The following is a 27,704-nucleotide window of genomic DNA, read 5'->3' on the forward strand; positions in this document are numbered from 1 at the left end:
TCACCTTTCCAGCCTCTGATTTGGAATCCTATGCCTGGGAGGCTGGCTCTGCTAGCCAGATGAATCTCCTTTGTTAATCAAATAGAGTGGCCAGGTAGTTAATGGGCCTGTTAATTGCCCCGGCAACTGGTGAAAGGGGCTGGGAAGATCCTTTTGTCATTTTTAAACTCTACTGGAGGAGAGTCTCCCCCCCCCCACTCCTGGGCAGGGAGAAGTGTGTTTGGAACTGGTAGTGTGTGTTCTGGAGAACTAGGGCTGCAGGCATGCGGAGAGGCTGGCTCCCTGCATCGTGGCCATAGGATGCCCCTGCACCTAGATGGAAAAGCTGGATATTAGACTGCTGATGCCTTGAACCCCTCCACCCTAAGCTCAGGTTGGAATGTGTGTACATAAATAAACCATATTTCATAAAGACACCGCAGTCTCCGCTGACCTTCTTCCCAAAGGAAACCAAACCCTGGATGGGCGCAGGGACCCCCTGAAATCTCACCGCTCGGAGATTGGGGGAGGCGTGCAACAATATTAAAAAGCAATTCCAACACAGATGCAGACTGGGATAAGGTCTCAACTTAGAAGCTCTTCAGTAGATGCCGAAAAGGTAACACAGATGGCACCTGTCTAATATTTAAGGGGAGGGAATTCCAAAGGGCAGGTGCCACTACACTAAAGGTCCACTTCCTATGTTGTGCGGAATGGAACTCCTGATAAGATGGTATTTGCAGGAGGCCCTCACCTTCAGAGCGCAGTGATTAACTGGGTGTATAAGGGATAAGATGGTTTTTCAGGTATCCTGGGCTCCTACTGGGAAGAAGGGCGGGATATAAATCAAATAATAAATAAATAAAATAAGCTGAATAGAGCTTTGTACACCAAACCTAGAGCCTTGAACTTAGTCTGGTAGTGTTGCGCTGCAGCCAACTCAGAAGGGACAGGAACGGGGAAGGCATGAGTTTCAGGCACCTCCTCAGCCAGAAGAAGCAGAGTTGGGGATTGTTGTGTCTGAGCAGGATCGTGCGGGAGTGGGGAAGCCTGCTCTCCAGCCAGTTCCCACGAGTAATGCCCTTTCCGAGGAGCCGAGCGCACCGCCCCCAGTTGATGCAGAAGACTTGTGGGGGGAAGCTTCAGAGTCAGTGCCAGCTCCTCCTTTTCCAAGCAGTTCCCAGGAGGATTCCAGTGTGGCACCGCCCCCTGACCTCGAGCCTGTTGCTCGGGAGCATGTGTCTTCAGATGAGCCGTTGGATGCGCATCCCCTGTCTCCTCGTTCCCGCCGGCGCGAGAAACGGACGGGGCAAAGACAGGAATTACGAAGGAGTCAGAGATTACGTTCGAAAACATTTCCTATATAAGCCTGCCGCTCCCAGGGGGGGGTCGTTGAGTCAACTTCCTTCACACGCTGCAGAGCATGTCTAGAATATAGTTAGGGACTTTAGTGAGTTAGAGTAGGGTCCCTATGAAGCGCAATGCTTTGGATGTATCTATTATTCTAATAAAACGAGATTTACTTGCACACACACTCCAGCCTCATTCTTTCAGCTCTGGACGGGACAGGTAGCTAATAGGTTGCCAGTGCAATTCTTCCAGCAGCGGGGTGACATGTTGGTGATACCCTATTCCAGTGAGCAATCTCAGCACCACATTTTGCACCAGCTGCAGCTTCTGGACCACGTTCAAGGGTGGCCCCACATAGAGCGCATTACAGTAATCCAGCCTGGAGGTTACCAGTGCATGGACAACAATGTTCAAGCTATCCCAGTTCAGAAACAGCTGCAACTGTCTTACCAGCCGAAGCTGGTAAAATGCACTGCTAGCCACAGAGGTTACCTGGGCCTCTAGCAACAAAGATGAATTGAGGAGCCCCCCCCCCCAGACTATGGACCTGCTCTTTCAGAGAGAGTACAACCCCATCCAAAGCAGGCAACTGACCAATTATCCAAACTCGGGAACCACCAATCCACAGCGCCTCCATCTTGCTAGGATTCAGACTCAGTTTATTGGCCCTCATCCAGCCCACCACCGAGTCCAGGCAGCGGTGCAGGGCTTGCACGGCCTCTCCCGATTCAGATGTTACAGAGAAATAGAGCTGGATATCATCAGTGCACTGTTGACAGCTTGCCCCAAATCTCCAGATGACCACTCCAAAGGGCTTTGTATAGATGTTAAAACAGCATGGGGGACAAGATCTCCAGCAGCACAACTGCCAGGGGGGCGAAAGAGAATCATGCAATGCTATTCTCTGAAAACGACCCTGGAGACAGGATCTGAACCACTGTAAAACAGTGCCTTTAATACCCATCTCACCAAGTCGGCCCAGAAGGATACCATAGTCAATGGTATCAAAAGCCGCTGAGAGATCAAGTAAGAATAACAGGGTGGCACTCCCTCTGTCCTTCTCCCTATAAAGGTCATCCATGAGGGCAACCAAGGCCAATTTAATCCAATAACCAGGCCTGAACCCAGATTGGAATGGGTCAAGATAATCCATTTCAACCAAGAGTACTTGCAATTCCTGCACCACAACCCTCTCACTCACCTTTCCTAAGAAGGGGGTATTTGCAACTGGTCAGTAGTTGTCACAAACCAATGGGTCTAGGGTGGGCTTTTTCACGAGTGGTCAGATCACTGCCTCTTTCAGCGTGGCTGGAACCATTCCTCCCACAACGATGCATTGACACACCCTGGATCCACTCAGTCAACCCGCCTCAGCAAGCTTTAATAAGCCAAGAAGGGCAAGGGTCGAGAGGACATGTTGCTGTTGCATTGTCGCAAGCACCTTGTCCAAGTCATCAGGCCGCATCAACTGAAATCGTTCCTAAGAAGTTGCAGCAGACTTTGCACGGGACACTACAGCAGATGTGAATGGAGCATCAAGATTGCTATGGAGGCAAGCAACTTTACCCTTAAAGTGCCTTGCAAACAATTCACAGTGGGCCTCAAAAGGGTCTAAAACTCAGTTTCTTGGACCTGATGTCAACAGACCCATGACAATACAGAAAAGCTCCCCTGGATGGCTACTTGAGGATTCGATGGTGGCAGAGAAGTGGGCCTTCTTCGCCGCCCTCACCACCACACAGTAGGCACAGTTATGATGTTTTATGTATGCCTGAATAGCCTCACAGCACATCTTTCACCACTTCCATTCTAGCTGTCGTCCAGCCTCTTTCATTGCCCTTAGCTCGCTGGAGCACCAAGGCGCAAACCGGGCTCCACAATGCTGGAGGCAACTGTGTCAAGAGCCTGACACACCTCGCTGTTCCACAGTGTGACAAGGACTTCAACAGGCTCACCTGCTCTATCTACTGGGAACTCCCCCAGGACATTCAGGAATCCTGTGGATTCTATTAGTCTCTGGGGTCAGACCATCTTAATCTGCCCACCACCCCTGCAGGGGAGGATCGGAGCCATACATCTAAACTTCACCAGGAAGTGGTCTGACTAAGACAATGCGGTGACATCCACCCCCCTATCTCCAGACCACCCCTTCCTCCATCAGGAGCAAATACCAAGTCGAGGGTGTGCCCTGCCCTATGCATCCGGCCAGTGACAACTTGAGACAGCCCCATGGTCATCATAGAGGCCATGAAGTCCCAAGCCGGAATACTAGAGGACATTCACTCAGCATGGACGTTGAAATCACCCAAGACTATCATTGTGGTCTCCTCCAATACCACAGCCAAGACAGCCTCTGCCAGCTCGGTCAGAGAAGCTGCCGGGCAGCAGGGTGGATGGTACACCAGCAGCAACCCTAGTTTCTTGTCTCCTTGGACCGACACCAGGTACAGGCCCTCACAGCCAGCTCCAAAACAGTGGTTTCCTGGTGACAGAGATGGAAGTTCTATAGACCACAGCAACTTCTCTCGCCTGTCCCTGCAGCCTGTGCTGGTGTTGCACTGAGTATCCAGGTGAACAAAGCTGGGTCAGATCAACTCCTTCCAGCTCACCCACCCAGGTCTCAGTAATGCACACCAAATCGGCACCTTCATGATGAAATCATGGATGAGTGTGGTCTTATTGTGCACTGACCTGGCATTAAACAACAGCACACACAGGCCACACAGATCAATGAGGAACCTGTCCCATGAGCGGAGTGGGAGCGAGGAACAAGGCGTAGATAGCCTTGCCCTTGTCTTATCTGGTGGTTCACCACCTCCCCATGGCTATACCTTCCTGTACCCATGATCAGTGAAATTGTGGTGGCATCACCCATATTCCTCCTTACTAAGTCTCCTCCTAAACACCTGATATGAACCCAACAAGAGCCCACCAACAAAACCTATCTGAGCCAATTATCCCAGTAGGCTTCTTCAAGAGTTGGAAACAGTCAGACTCACTCAATATCTTTTACACAGGGCACATCTACTCCCCCCCCCGTCTCACACCCAGGGAGGGCCAGCCTTCTGCCAGTTACAGACTCTCACTCTGAAGGCATCTAGCGACTTTCTGCTATCGTTCAGTTCACTGCACAGGCTCTCCCCTACGCACGAACTAACATGTGCCATACACCCTCCCTGCTACCAATCTTGTCTAGATAGGTTAAAAAAATAGAAGCGGGTAGCACCCTCGTCCTTGGGACTCCTTAAGGGGCTCCCCAAGGGATGACTCTGCCAGCGGCAGACCCGCTGCCCAAGGGCAGTCAGGCTTTTATGCCCCCTGACCAAACCAGGAGCTGATGCAAAAGGCTGCAAGATTAATTGCAGCCTCTCGCTGGAGTCAGGGTCAGGCAGGGGGTCCCAATCCTTGCAGCACTTACCAAGGATTTCCGCTGTCTCAAGAAGCAGCAACCCAAAGGAGCAAGCAAGCAAGCACCCAGATGCTCAGGTACTCACTCCCAGGGCAGGTCTCCTCCAGTCCCCCAGTGCTGCAGCTGTTCACCTATATAATTTGTTCTTATATGCCTTCTAGTCGATTATGACTTATGGCAACCCTATGAATCAGTTACCTCCAATAGCATCTGTTATAAACCACCCTGTTCAGATCTTGTAAGTTCGGGTCTGTGGCTTCCTTTATGGAATCAATCCATCTCTTGTTTGGTCTTCCTCTTTTTCTACTCCCTTCTGTTTTTCCCAGCATTATAGCCTTTTCTGGTGAATCATGTCTTCTCATTATGTCTCCAAAATATGATAACCTCAGCTTCATCATTTTAGCTTCTAGTGATAGTTCTGTTTTAATTTGTTCTAACACCCAATTATTTGTCTTTTTTGCAGTCCATGGTATCCGCAAAGCTCTCCTCCAACGCCACTTTTCAAATGAGTTGATTTTTCTCTTATCCATTTTTTTCACTGTCGAGATCGGGAATACCATGGTCTGAATGATCTTGACTTTAGTGTTCAGTGATATATCTTTGCATTTGAGGAAGTTTTCTAGTTCTCTCATAGCTGCCCTTCCCAGTACTAGCTTTCTTCTAATTTCTTGACTATTGTCTCCATTTTGGTTAATGACTATGCCAAGGTATTGATAATCCTTGACAAGTTCAATGTCCTCATTGTCAACTTTAAAGTTACAAGAATAACATCTTGATGTTCAGCTGTAGTTCTGCTTTTGTGCTTTCCTCCTTAACTTTCATTAGCATTTGTTTCAAATCATTACTAGTTTCTGCTAGTAGTATGGTATCGTCTGCATATCTTAAATTATTGATATTTCTTCCTCCCATTTTCACACCTTCTTCATCTTGGTCCAATCCCACATACCGTATGCTATGTTCTGCATATAGGTTAAACAAATAGGGTGATAAAATACACCCCTGTCTCACCCTCTTTCCAATTGAGAACCAATCGGTTTCTCCATATTCTGTCCTTACAGTAGCCTCTTGTCCAGAGTATAGGTTGCGCATCAGGACAATCAGATGCTGTGGCACCCCCATTTCTTTTGAAGCATCCCATAGTTTTTCATGATCTGCACCGTCAAAGGCTTTGCAGCAATCTATAAAGCACAGGGTGATTTCCTTCTGAAATTCCTTGGTCTGTTCCATTATCCAATGTATGTTTACGATATGATCTCTGGTACCTCTTCCCTTTCTAAATCCAGCTTGGACATCTGGCATGTCTCACTCCATATATGGTAAGAATCTTTGTTGTAGAATCTTGAGCATTGCTTTACTTGCATGAGATATTAAGGCAATAGTTTGATAATTACTGCATTCCCTGGGATCCCCTTTCTTTGGAATTGAGATGTATATTGAACGCTTCCAGTCTGTGTGCCATTGTTTTCTTCTCCACGTTTCTTGACAAATTTTTGTCAAAATTTGGAGAGATTCAGTCTCAGTAACTTTTAGCAACTCCAGTGGTATGCCATCTGTTCCTGGTGATTTGTTTCTTCCAAGTATTTTAAGAGTAGCTTTCACCTCACATTCTAAAATGTCTGGTTCTTCCTCATATGGTTCCTCCACAAATGAATCTTATCATCCTTGCATCTCTTCACTGTATTGCTTCCATCTTCCTTTTATTATATCTCGGTCAGTCAATGTGTCCCCCTGTTGAATATTCAATATCCCTACTCTTGGTTTAAATTTCCCTTTCATTTCTCTAATGTTTTGGAATGGGGCTCTTGTTTTACCCTTTTTGTTGTTCTATTTCTACACAGTAACTATTGTAATGGTTCTCTTTGCCCCTAGGTACTAGTCGTTTTGTTATTGCATTTGGGGTTCTAACCATGTTTTGCTAACTGCTTTTGCTTTTGCTTTCTTTCTCTCTTTAACCATTTAAAGAGTTTTGTCAGTTATCCATTGAGGTCTTTCTCTCTTTTTAACTACAGGCATTGTCTTTTTGCATCCTTCCCTGACAATATCAATTACTTCAATCCATAGTTCTTCTGGTTCTCTCTCAATTAAGTTTAAAACCTCAAATCTGTTCCTTATTTGATCTTTATATCTTTCTGGGATGGTATTTAAATTGTATTTTGGCATTATGATTGCTTTGTTGGTCTTCTTTAGCTTTACTCTGATTTTCAATACGACCAGTTCAAGATCTGTACCGCAGTCTGCTCCTGGTCTTGTTTTTGCAGAAAGTATGGAACTTCTCCATCTTCTGTTACCAATTATATAATCAATTTGATTCCTATATTGACCATTAGGTGATGTCGACGTGTACAGTTGTCTTTTTGGTTGCTCAAAAAATGTGTTTGCAAGAAACAAATCATTCAATACATCTTTCTCCTGCTTCATTGCTATCTCCTAAGCCCCATTTCCCCACAATTTCTAGTTCTTCTCTGTTCCCTACTTTTGCATTCCAATCCTCCTTGATTATCAGCACATCTTGTTTTGGTGTGTGATCAATTTCTTCTTGTACTTCTGCATAAAATCTTTCCAATTCCTCTTCTTCTGCATTTGCAGTTGCAGCGTAGACTTGAATGATGGTTATGTTAATAGGTTTCCTGTTAAATCTCATTGATATCACTCTCAGACCTTGCTTTAAAGCTCCTAATTGCTTTTGCTACATCACTTCTCACTAATTAATTTCTTCTTAATTTCTCATTTCCTGCATAAAATATATTGTAGTTTCCTGATTGGAAATGTCCCATTCCCATCCATTTTAATTCACTCACACCTAGTATTGTAATGTTGATACACTCCATTTGTTGCTTGACAATTTCTAACTTTCCCTGGTTCATACTTCTCACATTCCATGTTCCTATTGTGTATGTTGTCCAACTCCGGACTCTCCTTTTGTATCTGTGCGCATCAGCCTCTGGGCTTCCTTTCATGTTTGACCCAGTGGCGTCATTAGTCACAACGCTACTTGTACTTGTTCTTTGGTCGAGTTCATCATGGATGAGGTCGCTCCCTGTGGCAACTGCTCTCATTTTGCCCTGGAGATTGCCACGGTGGAAGAGAAAGGTGGGCGTAAGCAGCTGGAATCCATCCGCTCCATTGATGATGAGTATACCCCGACGATATGTGAGGCAGTGCCTTATATGGTACAACATGGGAAGTGAAACTCCTGCCTTTGTACCAGCCCCTTCTACCAACCAGGAGCAACATGGAATTCTGGTGGCTAATGGAGAAGGGACTCCACCGCCATTGAGAAGAAGCCAGGACAGCTTTGTTCGGGAGTTATGGGTCTGTGGCATGTCTCAGTGTATTCCACATTTGGTGGAATTTGTGGAGTTTGAGCTACCAGCAATGAAAGTTAAAACTTTAAAACTTTTAGAGAAATATGTTTTGATTCATCTGCCAGAACATTTCAAGTTATTTTTTGCTGTTGGGATTATGTTTTGGTATTTCTGTTGTTGGAACTTATTATGAATTTGTAAGGGTATTGTTTCAATTTATTATATATTTCTTAATCAGATGTTTTCTTTAACTTAAGAGTTATTCAGAGGTGGTTTACCGTTGACTTTCTCTGAGTTTGGATGCATCTTAGTCTGGTGTCTCAGCTTTGACCATTCCGCCTTGTGTGACCTTGCTAGGAGTCTAGCCTCTTGGTCTAGACTCCTGACAGCATTGCTCTAAGCTTCTTTGCCACTCTCAACCCCCCTCACCACGTTAAAGTGTGCATCCTAGAGGGGGCCCCTATATAATAGGGATGTGCTAAAATTCTGTCTAATTTGGATTTGGTACCGAATTTTCCATTAGTTCACTTATTCTCTATTGTTGTGGCTTAGATTTTTATGTAGCAATTTTCTGTGGCAATTTTTGAAAATGGATTTAAAAAAATGAATAAAATCCACCTCTAAAATATTAATATTAAGAAAAATAATTTTATTAATATTTCTTTTTTGATATCACTATTTTTGGGGGAGGAAAAACGGATTGGTAAAAGCAGTGCATAGCTAACAAAGAATGAATTCTAATCGATACTAGCCTGTTAGGTTGACAGAATGCTTTTGAAGCAGCACTGGCCAATGGATCACATCCCTAGTCTTTAGTACCCTATCTATAATACACTTATACTGCTTTTTTTTACAGTCCTTCACACATTCTTTACATCAGTGGTCCCCCAGATGCTGTTGGATTCTAACTCCCATCAGCCTCAGCCAGCCTGACCAACAATTAGGAACAATGGGAGTTGAGAATCCAGAAAAATTTGGAGGACCTCAGGTTCCCCACTCCTGCTTTACACCAAACTGTGTAGTGAAGATAATTATTATTTTCCCTATGCTATCTCTATTTTACCTTCAGTTCCTTTCAAAAAAATCCTATAAAATGCTTTGTAAGCGGCCATATAAATTTAATAAATACAAAATAACCTAATCCAAGGCGTAGCACTGACCAAGATAATGGGTACATGGCATTTCTCTGAGAGCCTCTCTGTGACTTTCTTCTAAAGTATAGTTCTGGTGTTCCATGCTGCACTTGTTGATTGCCAGGCCACCTCATGAACATAAGAACATAAGAAGAGCCTGCTGGATCAGGCCAGTGGCCCATCTAGTCCAGCATCCTGTTCTCACAGTGGCCAACCAGGTGCCTGGGGGAAGCCCGCAAGCAGGACCCGAGTGCAAGAACACTCTCCCCTCCTGAGGCTTCCGGCAACTGGTTTTCAGAAGCATGCTGCCTCTGACTAGGGTGGCACAGCACAGCCATCACGGCTAGTAGCCATTGATAGCCCTGTCCTCCATGAATTGGTCTAATCTTCTTTTAAAGCCGTCCAAGCTGGTGGCCATTACTGCATCTTGTGGGAGCAAATTCCATAGTTTAACTATGCGCTGAGTAAAGAAGTACTTCCTTTTGTCTGTCCTGAATCTTCCAACATTCAGCTTCTTTGAATGTCCACGAGTTCTAGTATTATGAGAGAGGGAGAAGAACTTTTCTCTATCCACTTTCTCAATGCCATGCATAATTTTATACACTTCTATCATGTCTCCTCTGACCCGCCTTTTCTCTAAACTAAAAAGCCCCAAATGCTGCAACCTTTCCTCGTAAGGGAGTCGCTCCATCCCCTTGATCATTCTGGTTGCCCTCTTCTGAACCTTTTCCAACTCTATAATATCCTTTTTGAGATGAGGCGACCAGAACTGTACACAGTATTCCAAATGCAGCCGCACCATAGATTTATACAATGGCATTATGATATCGGCTGTTTTATTTTCAATACCTTTCCTAATTATCGCTAGCATGGAATTTGCCTTTTTCACAGCTGCCGCACACTGGGTCGACATTTTCATCGTGCTGTCCACTACAACCCCGAGGTCTCTCTCCTGGTCGGTCACCGCCAGTTCAGACCCCATGAGCGTATATGTGAAATTAAGATTTTTTGCTCCAATATGCATAATGCATAAGGAAGCATTCATAAACAGAAAAGGAATGAGTTTGGTGGATCTTTTTATTTTTAGCCATTACCAGTTGAGAGCCAGTGTGATGCAGTGATTAGAATGCATGACTGGAACCTTGGGAGACCAGGGTTCAAATCCCTGGTCTGCCATGAAGCTTACTGGGTGACTTGGGCCAGTCACTGTCTTTCAGCCTAAGCTACCTTAGAGGGTTGTTGTGAGGATAAAATCAGGAGGGGGAAACCACATTTGCACACTACCTTGAGGTCCCTGGAGGAAAGGTGGGATATAAATGTAATAATAAAATAAATGAATAAATACTGTGATTGGTATGTGGGCAAATGAAGAGTCAGTGGACTACTTACTGTTCTGGATATATTTGCAAAAACAATGGTAAGGAGTTGGGCCAATTTTAGCACTCGTTTAAAAATGGATTTCCTTTGTCTCTTTTTAGTGCTGTATTCCACTGAAAAACATACTTGGTTGCCTCCAAACTGTGGGAGGAATCCAAGCGAATACCGGAATTTTAGGTGTGTGCAGTTAAAGCACCCTGCTGCCCTAGTTCAACAAATCCTTTTTTTAAAAAAGGTGCTTGTGTGGTTTTGGAAAGTGATAGGGAAATGCATTGGAAAGAATGTGATGAACAAATGATTAATGGGAAGCTGTGTAAATACCCTGCCAGCAAATTGGGATGAATGTGCATTGTCAATGTTAACTGCCCTGTAAAGAAATCAAAACAGATGTTCAATAAACTGGACCTAGTCTATAACCATGACACAGGCTTTGCGAAAGCAGATCAGGATGAATGTTCAATAAACATGTTGTCTGGAGGAGTCCTTTCTAGCACCACAACACTCTGAAGCTCATCCCAGTGGGTATGCAGTGCTTGTTTCTTTATTTTATTGATAAAATATACTGCAATTTCATTTTTTTAAAATCAGAGTGGTTTGCTACATATATACATTAAAAATCACATACTGCCTAAGATTTCCCATGAAATTAGTACTCAGTCAGGATTTCAACTTAACCATTCTGACTTTCAGTTCATTCTCATTCTTTCCCTTGTCTTCAGAGCTGTGGTAACTGTTCATTGACCTACAGATCCTTGAGAGGCTTCCGAACTGAAAGGACCCTGCAATTCTTGGGGTTTTGTACTTGAGATAAGATCTTTACTGCAATAGTCACTTATAGCTGTTTTCTGACTTCGTTACAGAGATTGTGGAGAAAATCCAAAGCCTGAAGGAGACGCCTACCACTGCTGCAGAGCTTTTTCTTCAATCAGTTGTGAAACTCACATCAGAGGGATGGTTCCGTGGATTCTTGGATGCATTAGTCGCAGCAGGTTTGAGTGTGCTGCAAACACTTAAAGAGCTTGATTGCATGAGATACATTTATTAAAAGTATTTAGTCCTCCTGTATCCAACACTGGATTATTGAAGTTTTTTTCCTTAAAAAAAGCCACTTCACATAAACCAATGTTGCATAGCCGTTTCCAATAAATTAAGATTAAGAGAAAGTTAGAAATCGTTGCAAAATGAAATTCATCAACAAAATAAACTGTTCTGGACTACAAGAAGCTCTTTGTCAGATATCCTATTTAGTAAACCTGGCTTCTTCCAAGACTCCCTGCAACTGGGGGGGCTCGCCTCTTTCTGACGACTTCTCACAAATCATTGGGAGGAGGAGAATTCTCATTTGCTCAAGGGAAAACATCCACTAGCAAGGCATATAGAAAGGGTGCGGGACCTGTGATCCTGCAGATGTTGCTGAACTAAAACTCCCTTCATCCTTGGCAAAGAAATGCTTGTTGGTCAATACACATCTTCTCTTGAAAGCTTTATATGATGCTATATAGTTCCTCCACCTTGTTTCTAAAGGTTACACTGGCCTCCATGAAGCCATTGAAAATTGGGATTTCTGGAAGATTGAGAGGCTGGAGCCTTACAGACAGTTTCTTGAACTAATTGTACCCTCTTTGCGGGAAATTGATCTTGATCAGATATTACTCAACTTGACTGAGTGTCTCATAGACCAGGAATGTGAAGAAATTCGACAGGTATTGTTATTATTTCAGAACTGAAACTACTTGGCGGGGGACATATGGTTTGCAGTATGTGCACCTTTATATATATATCGTAATTGTATCCTTTCAAGAATCACTTTTTCATCTTTGGCTATATTTATAGCCAAGAAATCTCAGAACTGGTGTCAAAGCTTCCAAGGCAGAAAGATTTCTTTTGAGCCGCAGGACCTCTCATTTCAGACATCTATGCTGTCATCTATGCCTACTGCCTGGGAGTAACCCCACTGAATAGAGTAGAACTTACTTCTGCATAGGCGTACATAGGATCATGCTGTAAATGCCTGAAGAGTTGCTCATAAATTAATCTCCCAAAGCCAACTCAGGGTCATGTTCAGTGCTTCCCTTCTGCTCTTCCCTGGATTCAGGTAGTTTCACGCCTGTTCTCTCTCTTTTTTTGTTTTAAACTAAGACTTTCTACCTTGGTGACCAGACCTTTGTGACCGTGAACTTGGCAAGCCTTGTATTGATATGGTGATAAAATGGATTGTGCACACCCACCTTTTGCTTGGTGAGGGAAGTCCCAGGCAGCTTGAAATTTACATTTTGCTAGATCTCAACACGTAGAGTTACTCCCCGTGTTCCTGACCAACCCAGCTAGATGGTGGTGCTGCCCCAATACATGGGGTTGCCCAATACGTTGAACAGGAAGTGCTGAGTCACCTTTACCTCCTTGAGGATGCCAAAGGAGTCACCCAAGAATGTTTCAACAAAACCTGATGCGAGGAGGTGGCTGTTGCTATGATCACCAGTGGAATAGTAGCCAAAGATACAATGCAGATTTTTTATTTGATGGATATTGGAGAATTGAAAGTTTTAAAATAGATTAGCGTATGGGTTCATCCTGCAAAGTAGAAGTCCCACAAGAGGCTGTTATTTCAATTTAAGTAGTTTAGGCTACAATCCGATACCCAATTAGCTCAGAATAAGCCCCATTTAAATTTATGGGACTTTCTTTTGGTTAGACCTGTCTAAGATTGTGTTGTTATAGCTATGGGGGTTCTGAGCCAGAAGCAGCAGCAAAGTATTAGTGGTTCACTGTAGAGCTGGAGTGGAGAACTCCTGAGGGCCAGATTCCCTTGCGGACAACTATCTGGGGGCCACACGCAAGTGATGGGTATGACCAGAGGCAGAGCAAGATAAATAGTTCTTACCTTCGTGCAGTAGGCTATGCTTCAGCCACCCAAAAGCCAGAGGTTTTGACATCTACTTGCATCCATCCAGGCCAGCAAGAGGCGTTATCACAGATCAAGTACGCATTCCAGCCAGCCAAAAGCATTCAAAGAGGGTGTGCAACAAACGTGGGGAGGGGTGTGACTTGGGAAGAGACCCAAGGGCTGAATAGAGTGGTCGAGAGGGCCACATTTGGCCCCTGGGCCTGTCCCCCACTCCTGCTGTAGAGGATGTATATTTATTCTCTCTCTCTGTCTCTCTATCTCATGCTAATAATTTGGATTTGTGGTTTGCCTTGCAGATTAAAAGAAACAGTGGAAATGCAGCAGGTGTAGTGAAACTTACAAAATGCCTGTGTAGGTCAGATAAGGAAAACTGGCCAAAAACCTTCCAGCTGGCATTGGAGCAGGCTGAATATTACATCCAAAGCAACCTGTGGAATTGGAAAGAAGGTGCTGCACAAGTGGTCATTGTCGCCTCTTTAGCCCTCTTCTGGCATGATCCAAATGGGGAATTTACCACACATTGGGAGGAAAGCAATGGGGATGAGTGTGCTAGCTTCCCCCTCCCCGCCGCCCCCCAGTCACTTTTTTTCCACAAGTTAGCAGGCAGTGGGAAGCCTCTTGTATCTAAAGAAGCTCCCTGTGCACTTTGAAACCCTAATGTCCTGGCCCTGCTATGGCAAAAATAACAAAATGCATTGTGCAGACATTACATACATTTCTTTTATATCATGTTCAGGTAGTAAGGATGGCACCAATGTTGAAGATGACAGTGACAGTGCCACTGCCACTGACGTCAATATGCAATATTCTGAAGAAGTACAATCTGACAATCTTAGCGCAAGTCCGTGTTCGCCGTCACCAGGTAAGACCATCTGAAATCTCTGCTGGTATCAGCGTAAGAATCGGCATTCTGTGTTCTTTTAGACTTTAAATAGCTTTGCCTAAATTGTTGTGTGCACTTTGTATAGAGGAATGTTCATGTCATAAGTTTGAAAGCCTCCAGGCTGTTCCGGCATCCTAGGGATGGCCTACTGGACTCTGGGTTATCTTGGATGTAATTATTTATGGTCGTTGCTAATCCATATAAAGTGCCATAAGGGCTGCCTCCTTCCGTAACAACCTGGCCAAGTCCTAAGATTTGGTGGAGATGTCTGTGATGTTCCTGTATGTGAATGTAATGTAAATATGGTAAGTGCAGGTTTATTATAGGAAATATGGTAAGTGGAGTGAGTGAGAAGGGGGAGTACATGGGCTGTATAATGCTGGATGATGATTGGCTGGGTGTTTGAATGGCTGAAGGTATAAATGAGAGGATGACAGTTGAGTCAGGAGTTGTGAAACGGTGGGTTGGTTGAAGATGGTGGGTGTTGAAGGTTGTTGTAGAGAGAAGGTGGCTGTTGAGAGATTGGATTAGGAGTTCTGAGGCATATATTAAGAATTAAGAACATAAGAGAATCATATATGAAACCATACACTTGTCAACAAAATCTATAAGTAATCTTGTTATTCCTAGTGTTAGCAATAAATATTTTCTTGGTTTACTTAAAGCCTGATTCCTTCGCTGGAGTGTACAGACCAGGGGGGGAAGGCAGGGTAACCAAAGCTGAAGAAGAAATTGTATCTAATGGTGGCAGCGGTAAAGGAGGAGATATTGTATCAGCATTCAGTACCACAGAGCAACCCAGAGCTGTGAACTTCATAGGCAAGAGGCTTCAGGGGGGTTGGGAATTACCTAAACACACAGACACAAGATATCAAAATAGCCAGGAAGAGACTAAGGCACAGTCTAGAGCAGTAATTCTCAAACGGTGCGCCCAGGCACACTGGTGCGCCCTAAGAGGTGGCTAGGTGTGCCTCAAATATTATGAAAGTGTATTTTAGAAATGAGAAAAAACCCATTTGTATAGGGTAAGTAATAGTTTTCTATAGTTTATTTTTATTCATAGTTTAAAATATATTAATATATTTTTAATTTTGCACGTGAAGTGCACCAGAAAATTTTTATATGTTTTACAGTGCGCCGTGAACCAAAAAAGTTTGAGAACCACTGGTCTAGAGGCTATACTGGATACACAGAGTGTTGGGTAGTGTGGCCTAGCAGGGGGATCTTTTGAGATCTGTGCTAGAGCGGAGAGAGGTAAAAAGAAACACAACGATCCTGCTGGTAGCCACGAGTGAGAGCGTCACAGGTGGTGCCAGGGGAAGGACGTCACGATGTCCTCCTCTATTTCCTAACTGAGGTGGAGGCTTGGTTGATGCCAAGACCAGGGATGGGGGCAGTTGGGGAGTACACCCACATTTTGGAAATCTTTGCCAATAATCTCGATTGGCCCTCATTCGTGCTGGGTTTTAATGGATGGTAAACAATTTCTTTTATTCCAATGTGCCTGTTTTAAGAGGCAGATAACTGCCTATCCAACGTCTTTCCATTATCTGCTGAGCCTCTCTCTGTTTTCTCATACTCTTATTTTTATGGAATCTCATTCTATTTACCATGTGGTTTTAATTGTAAGTGGCCCTGAGTGGCATGTAAGCACTAGGAGGGGTGAGATATGAATCCTTATGTAAATAAATAAAATGTAAGTTTTAAGCAGTGGATTCTTCAAAACACTTTTTCCTTTGCTTGTGTTTCTAGGTGCTTCTCAGCGATCTATTTACGTTCCAAAGGAGGCTAGAAGCTATCAGACTGAACTTGCTCAGCCTGCTCTCAATGGCAAACACACCATCATTTGTGCCCCTACTGGTAAGATTATTAACTGATAATAATCATCGGCATTTGTATGAGAATATCTGCATTTCAGATGTTTAGAATGCTTTGCAAACATTTTGGTGATTCTTACAACAGCCTTGTAAGGCTCAACATATCATGTTGCAGCTGAAACCTGTGAGACAGTGGCTTGTCCAATGCTGTCTGCTAAGTTCATGATTGCAGTAATATTTATTGATTTATTGAGCAGAATTGGTATACCGCTTGTTGTAAAAACTTCTAAACAGTTTACATAAGTTTAAAAAAGTTGACCTAAAAAAATTCAAAATGAAAACCAGCAGTTAAAATATATATTTATAAAATAAATAAAATAAAATAAAATAAAATAATATATTAAAATGCTTAGATATGTAAAGCTGTCATGTATTTAAAGAGTATGAGTTGAAACTAGGGACTTCCCCTCTCATAGTCCAGAATCTATCAGAGGATAGAATCTATCTATCTCTCTTGGCACATGCAAAATATTCACCCCATAGTAAGGTGGTATGGAAGATGCAGAAATGTGCCAGGCCATGTCAGTTCATTCCAGGAGGGTTAAGATGCTTTTGCTTTACCCATGCATCCATCCTGCCATGTCCTATGTATTCTACTTTCACAGGCTCTGGAAAGACCTTTGTGTCTATTATGATATGTGACCATCACCTCCGTACCATGCCTGATGGACAAAGAGGAAAAGTGGTTTTCCTCACTACTAAAGTCCTAGTATACGAACAACAGAAGATGGTCTTCCAGGAGTATTTCAAGAGAAACAAGTATGATCTTAAGCCCTCCCATGTAGTAGCTGAGGTGCTTTCTTTATCCCAGATTATAGCAAACATATGCTTTTCTATATAGATCCTACATAGGATGATCCTGTATGGAAAGATGCATGCCACCTTATTAAGACTGCAACCTGAGAGATCAGGTGTGACTTAGCACATGCGTAGGATTGGGTTGTAAGAGTGATAAGTATGATGATTCTTCACAAACTATCCCATCAGATGTGATCAGTTAATTTTCTAGATAATAACCAAACACTGATTTTGAGTGCACATGAATGTGTGTTTGAATAACCCTAATCCACTTCTGCACATCAGTTAAAATCACCTCAGTGCAATCCTTAATTCACATGTTACTGCCTTGCTGTATTTTTCTGAAAGTGCAGTTTTTTAAATAAATTAATAAAATGTGAATGCACATTATTCTCTTCTTGACTAGCATAGTGGAGGATGGCTAGCATGGCGATAGCACCCTTCTCTGGGACTAGGAAGAGAGTCTCCTGATTTTCTTTCCAGAAGAGGAGGAACCCTCTGTCCCACAACCCCAGATGACTTCCTGCCTTCATTATGAGGGGGAGCTTTATCTCTATGTTAGATCTGATCAAAGTCAGGATCATTCAGACCATGGTATTCCCAATCTCTATGTATGGATGTGAAAGTTGGACAGTGAAAAAGGCGGATAAGAGAAAAATCATTTGAAATGTGGTGTTGGAGGAGAGCTTTGTGCATACCATGGACTGCGAAAAAGGCAAATAATTGGGTGTTAGAACAAATTAAACCAGAACTGTCACTAGAAGCTAAAATGATGAAACTGAGGTTATCATACTTTGGACATATCATGAGAAGACATGATTCACTAGAAAAGACAATAATGCTGGGAAACACAGCAGGGAGTAGAAAAAGAGGAAGGCCAAACAAGAGATGGATTGATTCCATAAAGGAAACCACAGACCTGGACTTACAAGATCTGAACAGGGTGGTTCATGACAGATGATCTTGGAGGTCGCTGATTCATAGGATCGCCGTAAGTCGTAATCAACTTGAAGGCACATAACAACAACAAGTTATTTAGTTGTTCAATTGATCAGTCCATTTTGTCAAAGCATTCTGTGAAGCCAAGAATGCTCCTTTGTAAATGAAGGAAAAATGTTTCATCATGGTGTCATATTTTAGGAAGGGCAGGAGTGTAGGCTGCTGGTTCCCATGCATGGCAGCAGAGAGAGGCCAACCTAGCAGCATAGCGAAGCTTCCTTTTCTGGCCATTTATCACTGCAGGTATCTGAACAGGAACACATGCAGTCACCAGTGGCAAAAACCATTGCCTAGGGTTGCCCATGATTCCTAGCTTGCTTGCTGCAAGAACCAGGGATTAGCCTTTCTATGCGATCCGGTCTATCTGCTCTGTAAAGCTCCTATGAAGGATTGGGCTTGGGTCTAATTCAAAGGGTAGGTGTTGAAAGGACTGAGTATACTCATTAAAGTAAAACACAAGACAGATGTTGATGCAAGCGATTTAATATACAGGGAGTCAGGCAAAACTAAAACCTTTCTTGTTGTTCAGATACTTCAAACAAAATCCTTGACCAAAACTTTTTGGGCCAGTCAAATGCCCAAAGTCAGGAGTGGGAAGGGTCAATGGTACATGCACCTGGCCTCCCAGCAGCGGCATTGCAACCACTTACTGGGAGGGTAAGGCAGTGGGGAGGTCTACACTGAGCAGATGCTAATCTGGAGCAATGTCCCCATCTGTCCTTTTCCGCTCTTGGTAAGTGATAGTAGCATCACTCATGGGAGGCCAGGTGCATGTTGCCACTTGTCTTCACCTGCTGCTTCTGTCCACAGCTCTGTTCTTTTAGTATTTAACTAAACAGACTTAACTAATCACGGTCCAGTTGAGCTGTTCACTGGCCAGAAAGGTGTGGCGGAGGAATAGGGGCAGATTGCATTGCTCAGAGGTTCCCAAGCTGTGATCTGTAGACCAACAGCAGTCCATGAGCTTCTTTCAGGTGGCCTGTGGCATGCCTGTGGATTTGTGTTTGAAGACAGGAGGTAACGCATCCATCACATCAAATATTCATATTGGTTTTTACTGTATTTTTATTCTTACATTGTATTACAATTTGAACTCTACAGAATAAAACAAAATACAGTATATAAGAAATCAAAGAAGAAATAAAGATACAATTAAAAATCATACAGCACCTGGCATGGTGCATAACAGTTACTACGGTTTTCAAGTGGACCGTAAGGAAAAAAAGTTTGGGAACTACTGGCATAATTAATTAAATAGCTGTTACAGTACTAGCTTGTGACACCACAGTGGTCAGTAGTGATGATATCGTCATCTTCAACATGAGAATATTGATGAATAATGAAACACATTTATTTGACAACAACTAATACATTTATTGTGCCATTACAATAAAGTAACATAAAAAACAACACAGGTCATATTCCACACTTCTGTACCTGTCAAGAAGACAGGTCCTTGCCCTGAGGAGCTTCCAATCTAAAATTTGACAAACAGGAAACAGCAAGAGAAGAGGATTCAATTCAGGACACCAATTCTATACCCGTTTAAATGAATACAGTAGGGCTTACATCTGAGTAAAACAAACAGGATTGTGTTAGTAACCAGAGCCATACTTTCTCCTCGATATAATTAATTATTACATATGCAAGATTGTCTTATATATAACTCCCATGGAGAAAAAAGCAAATATCACGCTCAGGAATATTATGTTTCTTTAAGCCATGCCTGGCTTATTTCCTGATATGCAGAAAGACCCTCCCTGACCTGGAGCAGGGTATTTAAGTATCATGGATAATAGCTATCAGCTATCTCCAAAGATTCTTTAAAAAACCAACCCTGTAAACTGTAAGCTCTTGCTCAGAGAAAAAGATGTGGTTGGGGAAAAACAAGAAGCTAAAATGTTAGAAAAGGAGTCTTTCACACCACATGATCACTCCGTACTGTAGTAAGCAAGTTCTCCACATTCTTCCAGTCCTTCACTAGTGCGGGCACTCAGACATTCACACAAAGTACCTTAGTTTCTTGTGTTTTATAAAAGCAGAGTTTGCTTAACTCGAAATTCCTTCCCATTTTGATCAACCACCCCCTCTTAACTACACTGGACATGACACTGTTGCATCTGCCCATTCAAAGTGAAATTGAAGTGTGCAATGACCACACACATGCACTGCTAAGTGGATTGCCAATGCCACAATGTCTCTGCTCCCAACTACTCACCTGATCTCTATCCCCCACCCAGTCATGAAATATGCAGTCCTAGGCTCAGAGGGAAAATAAAGACCTGGTCCTCTTCAAAGTATTACTCTTACTTGGCTTTTGATACCATTGACTACGGTATCCTTCTGGGCCGACTTGGTGAGATGGCTATTGGAGGCACTGTTTTACAGTGGTTCAGATCCTGTCTCCAGGGTCATTTTCAGAGAATAGCATTGCGTGATTCTCTTTTGGCCCCCTGGCAGTTGTGCTGCTGGAGATCTTGTCCCCCATGCTGTTTAACATCTATATGAAGCCCTTGGGAGCGGTCATCTGGAGATTTGGGGCGAGGTGTCAACAGTATGCTGATGATATCCAGCTCTATTTCTCTGTAACATCTGAATTGGGAGAGGCCGTGCAAGCCCTGGACCACTGCCTGGACTCGGTGGTGGGCTGGATGAGGGCCAATAAACTGAGTGTGAATCCTAGCAAGACTCACTGTGGGTTGCTGGTTCCCAAGTTCAGATAATTGGTCAGTTGCCTGCTTTGGATGGGGTCATACTCCCTCTGGAAGAGCAGGTCCATAGTCTGGGGGTGCTCCTTGATCCATCTTTGTTGCTAGAGGCCCAAGTGACCTCCGTGGCTAGGAGTGCCTTTTACCAGCTTCAGCTGGTAAGACAGCTGTGGCCATTTCTGGACCAGGATAGCCTGACCACTGTTGTCCACCACTGGTAACCTCCAGGCTGGATTACTGTAATGCACTCTATGTAGGGCTGCCCTGGAGGTTGGTCCAGTAGCTGCAGCTGGTGCAAAATGCGGCAGCGAGACTGCTCACTGGGGCAGGGTATCACCAACATGTTACCCCGCTGCTGAAAGAAATGCACTGGCTGCCCATTTGCTACCCGGCCAAATTCAAGGTTCTAGTTTTGGTGTACAAAGCCCTATACAGCTTGGGACCAGGATACCTGAAAGACTGTCTTATCCCTGATATACCCAGTTGATCATTTTGCTCTGCAGGTGAGGGCCTCCTGAAGATATCATCTTATCAGGAGGTCTGTTCTGCACAACATAGGAAATGAACCTTTAATGTGGCAGCACCTACTCTGTGGAATTCTCTACCCTTAAATATTAGACAGGCGCCATCTCTGTTATCTTTTTGGCGCCTATTGAAGACCTTTCTCTTGCTTTTTAATATGTTTTTAAACCTTTTCTTTTTTTAAACAAATATGTTTTAACCTTTTTTTAAAAGATGTCTTTAAAGCTTTTGTTTTAAAAAGAATTTTTTTAAAAAAATTGTTTTGTTAAAGTCTGTTTTTATGATGTTTTAAAGTGTTTTTAGTGCTGTTGTTTGCCGCCCTGGGCTCCTGCCGAGAGGAAGGGCAGGGTATAAATCAAATAATAAATATATAAATAACTAAGTATTGCTCAGATTTTTGTTTTAACTGAAATTATTGTAAGAAGTTCTTGCTCTTAGCCGTCATGGAGTACATCATCATGCGTAAGCCCATAAGAAATTTTCAGATACTTTAAATAAAAAATATGGAAATAAAAAAGGCCCAGTCCAGGACAATAAGAAACCAGATTCTCCCCCTCCCCTCACGATGTCAGCCCAAACGTGTTTTTGGTTTTCCACTAGTCTACCCATCCCTGGGACAATAAAAAGAGCCCAGGCTAACCCATGAGGAACCCAGATCTGATCCCCACTCCCAATGCCAGTCAGATATGGCATTTTGGGGTAGTTTGCCACTACTCTTCTCACTGAACGATGTGAGTGTGTGTGTGTGTAACCCAGAAGTTGAATATTGGATTCCTAGAGATATAGTGCTGATTTCAAAGTCTGGCCAGCCAGCCACAGAAAGTGAGGGAAATTGTGCTTGCTGCTTGCAAAAGAAGGGAATACCAACTGAGCCTCAGAGAACAGGCAGATTGCAGATGCATGCATCTGATTGGCTTAGATATAAATGTATGCATCTGATTGGTTGGGGAGGTTGTTTCTAATCCTGCCCTATCCCTATGGAATTTTCAGTGCATTTCTGAGGAACTTCTAATTAGCTAATATTTTAATCCATTGGGGAAAGTAGGAAATAAAAACAAAATGGAGATTCAGAGTAGTCCCATGCTCTCCATAAGCCACTCCTACTGGAATTTATTATTTAAACACTTGTTTTCAACCCTGGAAACACAGGTGGAACCAGGGCTGTGGAGTCAGCACGCCAAACCTTCGACTCCGACTCCTCTATTTTTCTGCTGTCCGACTCCACCCAAAATTGCTTCCAACTCCACAGCCCTGGAAAGGGCTGTAAATGTCTTTTTAAATTGGAAGCTCTCATAGGAGCATTTTCATCGCTGCCTGAATATGCTCTGATCTTCGCATCACAGCATTTGTCTTCATCTGGGTCCTGTGTCATACACTGATACACAAAATGTTTTCCATCTTGAGTTATGGTGAAATGCTCAACTACAGCTGACTTCATGGGAAGCTTCTTTGACATTTTGAATTTATATTTTAAAAAATTTGTCAAATCAAAATTTATTTTGAAGTCGGAGTCGGAGTTGGTACATTTCTTCCGACTCCACCCAAAATTGCGTCCGACTCCACGACTCCAACTCCACAGCCCTGGGTGGAACCATAGAGATGGTTGTGATTGGCTGTGCAGTCCAGAGATGATTGGCCAGCATAGGAGATAGACAAAAGATCAGTGTGTCTATAAATGCAAGGAAGTGTATTGAATATGAATGTAAGGAACAGAAAAGGAGCTGGACTATTGCATGGGGGGGGAGGGTGTTGGGGCTAGGGTGGACAGTGCCCCACTTCTGCTAATGTACCAGCATCCACTGATGTTACTTCTTGATAGTCCATACATCCCATTATTCTTTCCTCACAAATTACCATTTTTAAAAAACTCTCTCCCTGGGGAGGGGGGGGGATTGCTAAGAGGTAAAGAAAAGGATGGATTCAGAACTTAGGTACATATCTTTCATATGAATTTTCTGATTTTGTAGAATTTTAAATTTCTTCCCTCACAATTTTAGACCCACTGAATGTCCAAAGTGAGTTGCTTGTGTTATGGACTGTGCCTCTCTTTTCCTCCCCTCCTTCCAGCTACACTGTTGCAGGCCTATGCGGAGAAACAGTTGCCCCTGCAGATATGGTTATTGTGGGGAATGATATCACTGTCATGACGCCTCAGATTCTTGTGAATTGCCTTGATGATGGAACTCTGCCTTCCCTTTCATTGTTTACACTGATGATTTTTGATGAGTGCCACAACACAACTGGGAGTCACCCTTACAGCGTATTAATGTCCAAGTACTTGGACCTTAAATTCAAGCAACCTGCACCACCACTACCTCAGGTAAGACCTAGTTGTATCATGGAGAGGGTTGAGAAATATATGCAGTGCACCGAGAGCGTTTTTTCAGTTGTTATAAAAAAGCTCAGAAGCATCTGTAACTATATCTTGTTAGTGGTCCAAAACAGGGATTCCCAAACTGTGATCTGCAGACCAGCAGTGGTCTGCAAGTTTCATTCAGGTGCTTTGTGGCATGTCTGTGGATTTGTGCTTGAAGATGGGAGACAGTACATCAGTCATATTAAATGTTCATACAGTGAAAGCTCATTATAACACGGGAGTCGGGGGACAAAGGATGCACCCACGTTTAGGGCTTCTGCATTATAATGAAACTGCACTGAAAGGCACTTAAAATTATTACACAGTAGCCGATTGCTATGCACATTAACCGCTCAACTTGCATTCCCCGACATACTATATCCATAAAGTGATGTATGCAGGATGTAGGAGCTGAACTGCCGCCATTTCCACTATTGCTGGTACTCAAATAAATACATTCCAATGTGTGCTCAGATCATAGGATTGACTGCTTCTCCTGGAGTTGGGAATGCCAAGAATCTGGATGAGACCATAGAACACATCTGCAAGATTTGTGCCATGCTCAATGCTGAAGTCATTTCGACAGTCAGAGAGAACACAAAGGACCTGGAGGAAGTTGTTTATAAGCCCCAAAAATGTAAGTGTGCATTCCTTTCTGACAGAGGGAGCTTCTGCCCCATGTCCACTAGAAGAGATGTGCTGTTTTCCTGTGCCTGCCCACATCTACCTGCGCTGTAAATAGCATTGGGCCTGAGAAAGTGCAGGGAGTGGTGTTGGCATGGGAACATCCCTTGCAACCTACTTAGGTTTCAAGTTGTGGTGTTCTCTGGCCATGCTGCTGCTTTTCACGCAATGGCACTGGTAGGGCTCATTGTTAGGGGTGAACTGCATAGCAGCCATCTCTTTTGAGATTAACCCACAAGGGATTATTTATCACAGCATGTGCAAACCACAGCACGGTGCCATGATCGATGGCTCCACTCTCATCGTAACATCAACTAAGGCTGCAATCCTAGCCCCACTTACTTGGGAGCCCCATTGACTTAACTAGGACTTTTGAGTAGACATGGTTAGGGTACGTCTAGCGTGGTAAAGTGGTTAGAGTGCCAGATTGGGATCTGGGAGACCAGAGTTCAGATCCCTGCTTGGACACAAAGTTCACTGGGTGACCTTTAACCAGTCAGTCTCTCGGCCTCATTCTCTCTACCTCACAAGGTTGTTATGAGAATAAAGACAGGAGGTGGAGAACTCTGCTTGTACATTACCTTGAGCTCCTCAGAGGAAAGGTGAGATATAAATGTAATAAATTAATTAAATAAGTAAATAAAATACTGCGCTCCTCTGGGGATCCTATTCCTCTATCTGCCCCTTGGTAAGAACAGAGCCCTGATGATCGGACCAAAGGTCCAACTAATCTCACGGCCTATTTCCGATACTGGGGAGCCAGATGCTTTCAGGAAGCCACACAAGGAGGGAGGGAGCAACCAGGCCCTCCCTGACTGTTTTGCTCTCTAGCAACTGAGGCAGCAGTAAAGCTGTACCCCAAGGATGTGGTAAGACCATTTATTTGTGAGAACGTGGTCATAAACCAAGCTACTGTGGTTATAGTTGCAGGTGTTTGGGACTTTCACCAATCTGCTTGCTGGACATGGGAAAGTTGTTCGTTGACGGCACAGCTACCCTACATGCATGGGACCTTTGCAGCAGCCAAGGCAGATTGAGATTGCATATCTGTATAAGAGAAGTTCCTCTCCGTTTTTTAAAAAACTACATTTTCCGTTGGGGTGTGGGGATCTAGTAATAATTAACTGATGATAACAAGTTCCAGGTAAAAACTTCTCCTCTTCTTCTCCTTTTTTTTCTTTTTGCTGCAGTCATTAACCTTGTGGGGAAACGTCCCCAAAATCGGTTTTTTGACATTATTACGCACATGATGTCTGAAACTGAAAGCTTGGCAAGAAAACTTTATGCTATAGGTAAGGACATGAGACAGGCTTGAGGAAGTCATTCTTATCTCGTATCTACATAATGTCTTTGAGGTAGCCACTGTTTTTCAGGCACCTTATTGTTACTGTTGTTGTTACTTTGTATTATTATTGTAATAATAATGTTCATTATTATTGCTGGTTGTTGTTTGTGCTCCTTTTTACATTGGAACGTTTCAAAGTGACTTGCAGGGTAAAAATAGAAATAACAAGAAACATTAAAACCAATATAAAAAGCAACCATAAAACAAGACCAAAAGGGCTCATTCAGAAAAATATAATAAAGCAACAAATCCTATCCACCCTATTTACTAGGATGAGCAATCCCTCCCTTTCCTTTTAATCTTAGCACGATCTTTCTAACTACTTTTTCTTCTTTTTTCTATTTGCTTTCCTTCTTTTTCTGTTGAATGCTTGTTTTAGCCTTGTAAACAAAACCACCAAAGTTACTAGCCCGTGATTTTATTTTATTTTTACTGGGGACTATTGGAAAGTTGGGGTGTGTGTGTGAAAGGGCTGCAACTCAGTGATAGAGCATCTATTTGCATGCAGGTTGAATCCCCAGCATTTTTGGGTAGGGCTGGGAATGTCCCCAGTCCGAAACCCTGGAGATTTGCTGCCAGTCAGTGTAGGGAATACTGTGCTAGATATGGTAACGGCCTGACTCCATTTAAGGCAGCTACCTATGGCGGAGTGTTCTGTCCCTCTTCCAGCAGCCAACTGATTTGTTTGCTGGGCATTTAGGAGGGGACTTTCCTTCTCTGCCCCCCCCGCTTGCTTTCTGTCCTGAGCACAGAGAAGAAGCACTCTATCCACTAGAAGTGGGTGAGAAATTTGGTTCAAGCTGCATCTATCAAATTTGCACTTTCTGAAACAATATGAGAACCGAAACATAGCCGTTCTTCAAGATTTGCACTTACTCAAATTTTGCAGTGCAATTTGCCAACCAGTAAAGTTTACAAAAATGCCTATGTTAGGGGAAAGTGTGTGCAAAAATGAATATATGAGTGAAAATCAGGGCTGTGGAGTCGGTACATCAAACCTCTGACTCCTCTATTTTTCTACTGTCTGACTCTTGACTCTGACTCCTTCGTAAATGGCAAATGTATATTATTTATTTATTATTTGATTTATATCCCGCCCTTCCTCCCAACAGGAGCCCAGGACGGCAAACAGAAACGCTAAAAACACTTTAAGACATCATAAAAAGACCTTAAAATACATTAAAACAAAAAAATTAAATTATTAATTTTATTTTGAAGTCGGAGTCGGTATATTTCTACCAACTCCAACTCCACCCAAAATTGCTTCCGATTCCATGACTCCGACTCTGACTCCACAGCCCTGGTGAAAATAACATACCAAAATGCATTACGTGATGAGAAATTGCTTGCAAAAAATGTGTACATTAGGCAAAACTGCCTACAAAAATGTGTTCAGTGAAGAGAAATTTGCACCCAAAATGCTGGAGAATTTTCATGAGAATTTTTTTTTAAAAAAATTGCAAATTGCTGCAGAAGTGTGGAGAACTGAATTTAAGATTGGAAAAATAAGAAACTGGGAGAACTGAAATTACTATCCACTCACTTGCCTGCCTGCACATCCTTGTCATGGCTACCAGACTGGTGTTTCAATACAAGTCTAGTTTGCTTGGTCTTGATCTGTTTTTCAGGTAATACCAGGTTTAATGGAGCAGTAAGGTTCAAATATTGCTGGCAGGTTGTTTTTTTTTTTTAAGCCCCAATGGCAGCAGTGCTGTGCACAGAAAATCGGGTATAACAGGGCAAGAGCTAGGACTAGAAGCATGTTAAGCTTGGCCTGGTAATGGTTTCTATAGTATTAGTCATCCACACAACTGTTTGCTTATCTGGATTAGATCAAGGTTGTGGGAGGTCAGCCTGTGGCAGTCAGAGATTTGGGGGGTGGGGGTGTTGTAGCACTCCTGGATGAGAGCTGATTGGTTATGACACAACTGTGGACCTGCATTCCTGCCTTTTCTGTGCTATGCTGCAATTGCCTGTGTGAACACACATGCCCGCATACTGTGAGAGCTTTGAGACTTCATGTATGACATTCACTTTCTAAACTAGACATAGTTCCTATTTAGAAAGTTAATTT

The 27,704-nt window shown here is 43.2% G+C and overlaps 1 protein-coding gene across 1 annotated transcript in view; it reads left to right on the plus strand.

Moving 5' to 3' along the window:
- RIGI (RNA sensor RIG-I) overlaps positions 1 to 27,704 on the plus strand; it is a 59,936-nt gene that overhangs the window by 11,031 nt on the left and 21,201 nt on the right. The window contains exons 2-10 of the mRNA XM_061631982.1: positions 11,414 to 11,542; positions 12,078 to 12,256; positions 13,755 to 13,905; positions 14,195 to 14,320; positions 16,094 to 16,201; positions 16,824 to 16,977; positions 23,313 to 23,565; positions 24,076 to 24,238; positions 25,476 to 25,577. Coding sequence (XP_061487966.1) covers positions 11,414 to 11,542; positions 12,078 to 12,256; positions 13,755 to 13,905; positions 14,195 to 14,320; positions 16,094 to 16,201; positions 16,824 to 16,977; positions 23,313 to 23,565; positions 24,076 to 24,238; positions 25,476 to 25,577 — 1,365 coding nt within the window. The remainder of the gene's footprint in view (positions 1 to 11,413; positions 11,543 to 12,077; positions 12,257 to 13,754; positions 13,906 to 14,194; positions 14,321 to 16,093; positions 16,202 to 16,823; positions 16,978 to 23,312; positions 23,566 to 24,075; positions 24,239 to 25,475; positions 25,578 to 27,704) is intronic.

The sequence above is a fragment of the Rhineura floridana genome, chromosome 1, assembly GCF_030035675.1.
Source record: "Rhineura floridana isolate rRhiFlo1 chromosome 1, rRhiFlo1.hap2, whole genome shotgun sequence".
Classification (NCBI taxonomy): Eukaryota; Metazoa; Chordata; class Lepidosauria; order Squamata; family Rhineuridae; genus Rhineura; species Rhineura floridana.